This window comes from Eurypyga helias, unplaced genomic scaffold (assembly GCF_000690775.1).
Source record: "Eurypyga helias isolate BGI_N326 unplaced genomic scaffold, ASM69077v1 scaffold1408, whole genome shotgun sequence".
NCBI lineage: Eukaryota > Metazoa > Chordata > Aves > Eurypygiformes > Eurypygidae > Eurypyga > Eurypyga helias.
In genome coordinates this window covers 7,829-19,047 of record NW_010266075.1, presented here as the reverse complement: position 1 = coordinate 19,047, position 11,219 = coordinate 7,829, and the positions used below count along the sequence as shown (strand labels likewise).

The 11,219-nt window shown below is 41.3% G+C and overlaps 1 protein-coding gene across 1 annotated transcript; it reads left to right on the top strand.

Annotated features, from left to right (window-relative positions):
* Positions 1-2,297: 2,297 nt before the first annotated feature.
* LOC104513534 (maternal embryonic leucine zipper kinase-like) lies at positions 2,298-6,723 on the top strand (the record flags this gene model as incomplete). The annotated part of the gene is made up of 4 exons (XM_010156931.1): positions 2,298-2,382; positions 2,827-2,995; positions 5,334-5,437; positions 6,546-6,723. Coding segments are annotated over 4 exons (536 nt in total), but the record flags the coding sequence as incomplete, so codon positions are not given.
* Between the last annotated feature and the right edge of the window lie 4,496 nt (positions 6,724-11,219).

The window sequence follows — 11,219 nt, the reverse complement described above, 5'->3', positions numbered from 1 at the left end:
GCACAGGCTCAGGCACTCGCTGCAGGCAGAGAGTTGGAGAGCTGCATCCCTGAGCAGGAGCCCCGTCTGAGTTGCCACGTCTCTCCTAGCAGTGGCTTTCCTCCGGGTGACCACCATGGCTGAGTCCTGCCTACTCGCGCGAAATGGTGCGCCATGCCCTGTTTGCCCGCTCTGTTCGCAGCGCTCCGGGTCGCTCGCGCTCCCTGGGCAGGGATTAAATCCCCCGCCGTTGCTCCTGGCACTGCCCCCGAGTAACGTCAGTCGCTCTGGCAGGGGCTGCCGGTATCACGTGGGCTGCCCGGCTCCTTCTGTGCTCCTTGGGGTTCGGGAACCCCTTTGCTTCCTTCAATCGAGCACCGATCTGTGGCACAAGCTGCTGCCACTGCTGAGTGCCCTGCTGACTAAGACAATACGAAGACAATACTTGTGTTTCCAACACAACGGTTTCCAGAAGACTTGACTTGTTTTGTCGTATTCACCAGCCTGCTTCTTCCAGTACACCTGGTAAGATGCTGCCAGAGGTTTAACAATATGTCTTCATATGTCACTGTGTGTTAATTGCAGAAGTCATTGCTGCTGGCAGTATCGCATGTGTATGCCTCTTGGCACACTGTGACATGAAGCCAATTGCTGTGTTCCAAAAACTTGTATCTCTTTTCACTTTTGCATGAAGTTCAAGAACGTAATTTCCTCAACACTCTGTTTTTCCTTTGTTATTACCTTGAGCGGAAATAAATGTGTACTTTTAGTCACATCTGTTTTTATTGCTTCTTCTAGGAGAAACTTAACTTTGGGTTTCTCATGGTAACAGTCTAGTGTGGCAGTGAAAATATTTCTGTTAATGTGTATATCTTACAGTGATGCAATAGACCACAGAAGTCTCTCTAAACTATGTCAGCTCTCCTGAGTTACTGAAAATTTCTGTCCTCAGTTTGTGTATTCCATTCTTATGAAAGTGATTGATCCTATGTACATTACCATTCCCTTCCACCATTAACATAACTTTTTTGGTGCTGATACTGTAAATGCTAATACTGTCTGTCAAATGCCAAGAAGTTCTTGCAATAGGAGACTCCTGTTCCAGTCCTAAGACACATTGTTCAAGAAGTTAGTCTTTGTGGTCTGATTCAGGTTATAAGGGATCTTGGGCATGCTTCACTTCAATGACATCCTCTGTAAAGGATTTAAGGAAGAGCACTAAAAAGACTAGTTGTTTGAGTTTGATTTTTGTCTTAAGACAAAACTGTGGTCACTTGTGAAGTTTGACTTCATGGTAAGTTTAAAAAGCAAAAGTAGGTACTCGTTCTGAAATGGGAAATGCAGAAACACTGTTTCAGCTCATTTTTAGTGAGATATTTCTGAGGATTAAACAATTAAAAGCTAATTAAATTCTTCACGGAGAGGGTGGTGAGGCACTGGAAAAGGTTGCCCAGAGAAGCTGTGGATGCCCCATCCCTGGAGGTGTTCAAGGCCAGGCTGGATGAGGCTTTGAGTAACTTGGGCTAGTGGGGGATGTCCCCGTCCATGGCAGGGGGGTTGGAACTAGATGGTCTTTAAGGTCCCTTCCAACCCAAATCCCTCTGATTCTATGAATTGTTTGTTTCACTGAAATATCTTTGATTCAGGAAGAGTGGCATTATTCGTTCTTAGAGACAGAAAAGTGGAAGGGTCCATTGGAAACTTTGAGATCATCATTGTCTGAGGCTAGGTGCAATTCTGTAGACGCTGAAACTTTGAATTTGTGTTTAATTGCAACAACTCATTTGCTCACTGTTTCAGTTGGTGTTTACTTCTGTGCATTCAAACCCAGGCTCAGCAGAACTCTAATGTGGGTAGTAGAACTTTTTAGTGTGTGTTCTGTTATGAGTTACGTAGGGTGTATTATTAAACATGGCTATATAAAACCCATGCCCTTCATATAAAGGAAATGGCTTGGTAAAGAACATAACTGTTCAATATAGTGAATTTCCTAGTATTTATTATGGGACCAGTAGCAGAGCAAGAAAGTGATTCTAATCCTCTTCCTTTCCGGATTTCCAACATTGAACTGCACTGGTTCCTCTAAGGCTTAATTTCTAGAGCCCTCAGGAAATTAGTCACGGATTTCCTTTGTTAGAGTAGTGGTAGTATCGTTGTTGTACTGTTAACATATTTTTATCATTCTGAAGATACAGACCTGAGATTGAGAAGTGGACTGGGTTTAGAAATAAATTACTAATCATGAGAAATCCTGGCTGAAGAAAATAAAATCCTTTATGCAAAAACATACATGCTTTGGCTTGGATACTTTCTTTCAGGGAGCCAGGTCAATACAGTCACCCCAATTCAGAAATCCACAAACACAGATGAACTGACAGCAGCTGAGGTTATTCTTGAAAGAAGGTAAATGTCCAGTTATCTGTGACACTTTTGATTTAGAATGGGACTGCCTTAATCCATGTACTGCCTAGGAAGCCTTGTTACAACAGCAAGCTGTTATTTCTATTCTTTTGGTAAAAAACCTTCCTAAACCTCTTTCTACATTCACTAGAAAACATTGAAGGCAGAGCAAATTTTAAAACTATATAACTCAATTATCTTCAAAATATATTCCTATTTTCTATAATGTAAGTTCCTCCTTATTCCAGTTCCTCAGAGGGCTGCAGTTTGTATGTATACCTCTGGGTTTAAATCTCAACTGATTTTCAAACAAACTCTTATAACGCACCATGCTTGCTTTTGGTTTCCTTCATTCTGTCAGGTCTGGTAATATCATAGTGATGTATCTGAAATAACTAACTTCTAAACACTGAGGAAAAACAACTGATTAACTTGTTCATGTAACAGGTGTCATTCAGTGGAATTAGATCTTGACCTAGCTCATGTGGGCAGAAGTCAAAAGAAGAGAAAAGCCAAAATATTTGGAAATCTTGAGAGACGCCTAGATAAAGTGATTACAATGCTCACGCCAAGCAAAAAGAAACGATCGACTAGAGATCGTCCAAGGAAACTTAAGGTATGACTGCTGGAAAATTTTTACATGAAAAGGAATATAATTATTGAAAACATCCAATACTTTTAGAAATGGTCTTGTGAAAACCACTGTCATCTGACTTGGCTGCATTCTGCAATGAAGTGCAGTTGCTCTGAATGTGTCTGTGTTAACATGGTAATGTCACAGTCAGCCAAGAGACTTGTCTTTGTCTGGACAAGTCCCAACAGATCAAGGGAAGAGTTTGGCCATTGCTTCTTATATCCTATCTCAACCAAATGTGAGGGAAGCAGGGTGATTTTAAAGAAACTGTAGCTGAAAAATTTTAATCATGGTATTTTATGGAGATGCTGCTAGTTTTTCCACTAAAAAAAAAAAAAAAAGAATTCTGATAACATTGCTGGGTTGTGTTTCCACAGATGAGGAGCAGTAGATCTGTTCCAAGATAGTCTTTAGATGTCAAAAGACCCTGAGATTAAACTTTGTCTAAATAACTATACCTTACAAAAGAATTTCAGACACTGTCCACATAGTTTAGATTATTAAAGTTTTGATGCCATTGTGTCTGAGCCAATTGGCTACTTATTCTTCCTTAAATAGCTATGGAAAAAGCAGATCCTCAGCTAATGCTTTGCACAGAGCACTTTAAAATTACATTAATAATTCGGATCTACTAAAATTCACCCACAAAGTTAATCTTAGCTTTGTACAATACACATCAAATGGCATTGGTGTAATACTTGCGTAGTGAACAGAAATGTATACATCACTCAAAAGCAACTAATATACTTCAAAAGTTATAAAAGAAAGAATTTATACGTGAATCTATGGATGACGTGTTTGAAAACCATGATTAACCTGAAAGAGGCAGGGCCATTACTGAGACATCACCAGTTCCATAGAAAGAAGTGATGCTTACCTGTAGCTGACTGGCCCCTGGAGCTGAAGCTGTTAGGGCACTGGCTGTATAGTAAGAGCTCTCTGTCAGTAAAAGGACCACAGTGTGGCTTGCAGCCTCTGCAGGTGGCATTCAGCTGCTGTATTCCAGCTGAAAGCTTTTCCAAGAAGCACTTGTCAGAGGCAAGGTGGCAGTCTGGCAAGGTCAGGACATGTGTTGGGCTACAAACCTGACCACCTCATTGTACAGGAGTCCAGCCTGTGCCAGTAATTCAGGAAGCTGAGCAATTAAAAGAAAAGCTAGATCTTCTGTCTCTAAATTTTTTATCCTTTGGTGCACCCATTTCATTTGTCCACAGTATAAGTAAAATGATGGCTTATAGGATCATAGTATGGTTTGGGTTGGAAGGAATATTAAAGATGATCTAGTTCCAACCCCCCTGCCATAGGCACAGACACCTTCCACAAACCCGGGTTGCCCAAACCCCCACCAAGACTGGCCTTGAACATTTCCAGGGATGGGATATCCACAGCTTCTCTGGGCAACCTGTTCCAGTGCCTCACCACTCTGGGAAGAATGTCACAGGTGCATGCCTGAGGACACTGAAGTACAACCAGGGAAGACAGAACTTTATTTCATAGTGTTACAGCAGTTATGTCAGGGAGTGGCATAGGGTTTTAGGCAGAATAAGATCTATTATAACCAGTCTTTTACTCTGACTTTGCATCCTCAGCCCATGTTCATTTCTCAAGCCATTTCATGGTCTTATCTTCTCTCTGGTTCTGTGGCTTCTGAAAGCCAGGTAGTGTGTCTGCAGCACAGTGCAGTTGGCATATGCTTTCCCTCATTGCATATGGGTGTCTGAAGGTTGTTCAAGGAGTCACATACGGGACAAGCCCATCATGTGAACTCTAAGATGCAGTGTAAAGCCCCTATAATGGTTAACTTAGGAGTAATAAGTTACCTTTTTTCTTTAAACGTGGTGATGCCTTGAGTCCTAGAAGAGCCACATGGCGCTATGCCTGTTCCTTGATACTGGAAGTCACAGCTAGGCAGGACTCTGTCGGCAGTCTCCCAGCTGTGGAGCCTGTCATAGGGTGCTCTAAGAACAGTTGTCTGGCTATCTACTTTCTGTAGGCTTCTACAGGAATTGCCTCTGGCTACATACAATGCTTCTAGTAGCCTCTGTGCTGCCCTGGCCTATCGCTGCCACTTTGGATTTTGATGGATTATAGTTTGGATATGCTTTGATATTAACTGTCCAGCAGTCTTTTAGTGTTCCTGTTGCTACTACAATGTCTTTCTTATGATAATATTGGGAAATCAAAAGACTTGTCACTACGGTTACTTGTTCTGAAGCTTTCTTTATGAAAACTTCTTGTAATATTTTCAGTTTTAGGAGAATTTTTCTTGGTGTGGGTTGGTTTTGTTTGTTTGTTTTTTTAATGAGCTGACTACTTTTAGGCACACTGTAATGTCACCACCACTCAGCTACTGAATCCAGACCAGCTGTTGAATGAAATGGTTACTGTTCTTTCAAAGAAGCATGTGGAATATGTTCAGAAGGGGTAAGTGGGTAATTCAACTTATATTTGTCTACATAGACAATACTCCGATACTTGATAAGATTAAGCATTTGAATTTACTTTTTCAGCTTCACATTGTAAAATAGAATAGTTTTTATCAAATGTGTACAGAGCAGCAGATGAATATGTGCAATAAAAGTCGTCTACACACTGCAGAACAGTGTTAAGTGAGCTCTAATAGAGCCCTGACTGACAGACATGAACCGGTAATGAGGAGGTAGCTCTTGAACAAAATTCACTTCAACCTCTCTTATGAAACTGTAAATACAAAGGGTTTGCTAAGGCACAGTCAGATGACTAAATCAGACAGTTTTGGGAGATAATGTTGGTACCTTTTAACCCTCATTCTTGGCAGTTAAAACACATGAGCATTTAACCAAGAAGTAAGTGTATTTTCAAAGGTGCACGGAATCCATACCTTTGTGTAAGCCTGTCTTAATTTGTAGGGTTTACTAACCAGGATAAGCTAATGAGAGTGATTCCTAGTTCTGATCAAAGCTTAATATCCGTTTCCTAATTTCCTAATGCATGAAAGAAATGTTGTGCTCACTTATAAATATGTATTTTCTGAAGTTCTTGAATATTCAAATGATGGGCATTGTAGAATGTCAGAGTAAACTTAAACCTCTCGTGCATTTCCAGGCTCAGAATCTGGAGGGATACTGACCTGCACAGAAGCACCTTCTCCCCTTTAAACTTAAGATTCAGTTTTTCCCCTCTCTCTATCAGCTGAACTGTAACTGGCCTCTCAGCAACAGTGTCTCTGTAAAGCAGAGCCCGGACTTGTCTGGGAAAAACATGGGAATATCTCCTTCCTTCCAGCTCTGCACTCTCAGGATGGTGGGGTCTGTGGCCACTCTGGTTTCTATGGCTGGGTAGGACACTGGTGCTGCACGTTGGTACTTGGGCATAACAACCATGTTAAGGGACTGAAGTATACAAAGCTCTCAGTTTACTAAATTCTAGGTTGTTTCCCAATATTCTGGAGAGCAGTGAGATAATTTTTGTAAAGCGCTTTTAGTAATTAAAAGCTGCATTGCAAAACAAGTATTAAACATTTCAATGATTATTCTGTTTTTGTTTTGTGCAGTTACACCCTGAAATGTCAAACACGGTCAGATTTTGGCAAAGTAACTATGGAATTTGACTTGGAAGTGTGCCAACTCAGTAAACCTGAAGTAGTGGGTATCCGACGACAACGGCTTAAAGGTGATGCCTGGGTCTACAAGAGGCTGGTGGAAGACATCTTATCTAGCTGCCAAGTGTGACTGGCTGATGTGTGTGCTGAGGGAACAGCAGTTCTGTACTGATTCTTTAATCATAATGTTTTTAAAAGGTCTGTTCTCTGTCATGTTCACAGCTGCATTTGAAATATGTCATCTTTCTTGAGTTTTTAACCATCCATCTTTGTACATATGTCTTCCGTATGTTTTCTTTATTGTCAGTTTTGTAATTAATGTTCTGGAACGATTCTGAAATAAAATGCTGGAAGCTGTTCCCCCTTTCGTTTATTTTTCATGTGTGTGGATTAAAGAAATGTTGGTGTTTGTATGCTGGAGCTTATTTTGGTATGTCTTCAGTTATCGAGTACATGTGGTACAGAAATAGTCATTTGCATAATTTTCTTCTTGTCTCTCCTTAAGTAGGATTTATTGAGATCATTAACTAAGTCACAGCTGTGGTTCCCAGAGCCACACTATATGCTCAGTGTTGTACAAAATAGGACTGTCTTCAATAAATGTGAAGTCGAGAGTGCTAGGATTTAAGCTATGATCCTGTATAAAACATTACTGTATCTCATTATGAGGCCTCACTGATGCTTAACAAGGATAGGTACTTTGTGTGATCATCAGTGAGTGGTGTTACAGCAGCACCTTTGAACTGCTGTGAATGCAAAAGGCCTCTGTAACCCCGACTGCTGACCTTTAACAAGATTGGTTGCAAAACTTCAGCAGTAGAAATAAAATTTGAAATATGCAGAGCTAGTGAGTACATGTGAGAGTTGGTTGGGGGGATAGGGTATTGCCTCAGAAAAGTACGTCTCCCAAGCATTCAAGTTGCCTGTCTTGTAGCAGTGTGCATGCCTTTGGCTTCGCTTCTCTAACAACCACACTGGGATAACTTTAGCAGCATTGGGAAGACATACATTGAAGCCTTTATGCAAAGATGTCCAGTAATGCCTACAGAAGCTGACAATGTACTGCAGATTTTTTTTTTTTTTAACGTACATGAAGGCACCTGGCACATGCTGCGTGTAAATCCCATGTTACTGTCTCTTAAGGAAAGCCTGAGTGTCACCCATTGAGGGGCAGGTAGGTGGATAGGGGAGTGCTGGAAACTTCCAGGAACAGATATGAGTATGGCTGCTGCTTAAATCTGTCCGCTTACTACCCATGACCCTTAATGCAGTAACTAGAGGGATTTGTTTGTTACAGCAGTTACTGACCAAGTTAGAAGTGTCCATCATTTTTTTTTTACAATGTGAAGTTCTCCCTTGCAGACCTTCAGACAAGTGAAGGAATAGGGACATCTTTAGTGAATTTCAAGAAGAGGTAGAGATGTTTGCTGGAGCATGTGGAAGGGGAGAGCTGCTGCTCCTTGAAGTGTTTCTGGTCAAGAACCTTTCAGATGTAGAAGGGGTTAACAAGAAAGGAGGGACAACATGAGCAGGAAACTACAAAGACACAACCTTGACTGACAGTGGTAAGAGAGGCAAGGGTGTTTGCCAGCTAACTCAAGCTTCGACCAGTGCGTAAATGGGAGGCCCTGCGTCTGGGCAGAGCTATCAGGTCAGCAGAGGGTCTGTGCTCGTTTGGGGGGATGATGGCTTTGGTGTGCCTGTAGGACTTCGGTGTGGTTGCAGTGAGCATTGAGCTGGACCAGCCGGTGAGCAGGGGACGTGTGGTGGGTCAGAGGGCCAGGGTCTGGGCAGGGGTCCTTGAGGGGGACAGAGGGGCCATAACAATGTGTGTGTGTGCTGGAGGAGGCAGCCACACTTGACATCTCCTAGCCGCTAATGTAGAAATGTAAACGGTGATGCTCACACGGTGCAGGGCATCTTACCAACGTGTGACTGGCACATGAATCGAGGGTTTCTGTTGACAAAAGCATACCTACCTTATTGTTCTAACAAATTAATGTTTAAAGCTTCCTATGAGCAGTTAAGTACTTTCTTAGTACTTAACTAAGTAGCTAGCTGCAATATTAGACTCCTGTTTGATTTTTGCTTGTTGAAATTTGAGTCTGCTGAATATCAGTTAGAAACCAGCTAACGATGCCAGCAGTGTCACCAAAGGCTGCAGCTGATACTATCTGGAGTGCCTCAGTATTGTGCTAGCTCTGTCTTTTGCTCACTTGCTTGTGGGTTTTTTTGTTTGTTTGTTTTTGGTTTTTTTTAAATACAAACTTTTCCCCAAGAATTGTCTTCTTCCTGGAACTTGATCTGAATTGAAATAAGGGTAGAAAACGGCAGGGCTGATTGAACAAGGCATGTTGATTACAGTCCAGTTAATGAATAGCATGATACGTGTTCTAGATCACCAATCCCAACTGGAAAGCCCAAGGGCTGAAGAACTGAAACATTTGCTTGCTTCTGCATTCCTTGAGTTTTAATATCGGGAATGACAACAGAAGTATCCTGAAATACCTGAACTGCCACTGATAAGAAGCACTTTCTGTGTGAGTAGCTATCTCCCTGCTATGGTGACTGATGTATGAAAGAACAAATGGTAACTAAAATGCCTTGTTCTTTCCTTCTTTTTAATCTAAAAATAACGGGGAAATAATTGATTCAAGTTGTCTTACAAGCTCTGATGTGTGAAATAATGTTCCTCTTCATAGGCTACTGTCCTGCCGTTTTTTGCTGTGAATGAATGACATCAGTGTCAGGAATCACAGAATGGACAAGAAGCAAGAATCATTTCTGGTTTGAAATCAAGCTGCTGCTATGTTACCAGTCATATTTTTCACTGAGATTGCTGGAAGACTATTTCAGCTGTTTTCAGGCGGAATTCAGAGGAAGACAAAACCAAGGGTTAACAAATAAAGAATAAAGGAGCTATATGGGTGAGCACATGTTGTCTGCCAAGCTTGTGTAAGCCTCTGCACAGAGGACCAGAGGTTTGTCCTGCTTTTCTACATTCAGACTGCTTCTCTTGCAGGCAGCCAGGTTGTTTGAGTACCAGTCAATCTCACAATCAACTGGTATGCTACACCTAAGAGGCTGTCCTAACTTCATTCCCTTGGCTAGGAACCTCTTTTAGAGACTAAATTTATGTTTGTTGTACATGAATATGTTCTTGGCATTACCACGAAGCTTAACTCATCTCACTGTGACACTACCATTTGTCTAAGCATATGAGTAACCGTGACTTACCGACATGTCCTGTGAGACTGAATTAGCCAAGATCTTGGGGCCTTCTGTTGTCTCTCCATTTCATCATCCTGATGTTGAGTACTCCTTGGCTGGTCTCAGTTCATCTCCCTTTGAAAGCAGGTCATCCGATGGTCCCTACTCTGTAAGTGAACAGGTAGAGGTGGTGGAGTCACCATCCCTGGAGGTATTTTAAAGGTGTGTAGAAGAGGTGCTTTGGGACAAAGTTTAGTGGTATTAGCAGTGTTAGTTAACCATTCGTTAATGGTTGGAGCTGATGATCTTAAAGGTCTTATCCAACCTAAATATTCTATGAATCTATGATTCTAAGTCCCTGTATGGACTTCATGCAATGCCAGTATTCGTTGTCTTTCTACCAGAGCTACTTTTCCTAGTACTTTGTTCTGTGGATATTTGTGTTCTTTCCACTGCAAATGTTCTTAGTTCCTCCCTTCTGTTCCTCTTTGTTCATCTCTAACTTAGTGCAATCAGCAAATTTCTGTAACACAACCTACAAATTGTGTCCAAGCAATGAATAAAGATGTTTAACAAGACTAGTCCCAGACCAATGCTTGAAAAACCTACTGGAAGTTCTCCCCTCTTCAGCAGGTAACCTTCCACCTCTTTGACTCCCTTATCTTTGTAATTCATGGAGTAATCCCTATCCTTCCTAGTATTTCTTACCTGCTGCAGTATGAAGTGCCCTTCAGAAATCCAGGTCTATTCTGCTATGTATTGTTTAAAAAAACATTTCCCTAAGAAGGACTGGACTAGTTTTGATATTTTAACAAAACTCTGTTGCACCTCAATTTTATTTTGAGAAACAAGCTGAACCCTTCCTGCTTTAGCCCTGCAGCCCATCTGTTCCCATGTTTAGATTATTTTTCCATTCCCAGCTTAATGTAAAGATCCTTTTTAAAGCTCCTGCTTTAAAATGGTAAGACAGGAGATATTTTTCATAGGGAATATTGCCCTCTTACTGCTCTTCTTTGTGCCTCTTTTCTGCAGAACTAGTCCTGCTGGATGGCCTTGCAGAGAAGCAGGTGGGTGGATGGTTCAGGCGTTAGGGTAGGAGTAAACTGACCGAGAAATTCCAGCTGGCCTGTGTTAAGATTAAATGGATCTGTGTAATTTGAGCAGACAAAAATGGAATTAAATTTTGAGGAGAAGGAAAAATCAAAATATGTTTATACATTGAAGCTAAGCTAGTTACTGAATCCATAGAGTGAGATTTGGTGTAGATATAACAGAATGAAAAAATGCACAGTTTTGTTTTCCAGACTTGGTCAGGGTTGAGGCTGTTAGTCTAATCACTTGCCCTTTGTTCTACTTAATTAAAGTCAATATACCAACTAAGGGAATTACTGTTCTGACATCTGTAATTTATGAAAA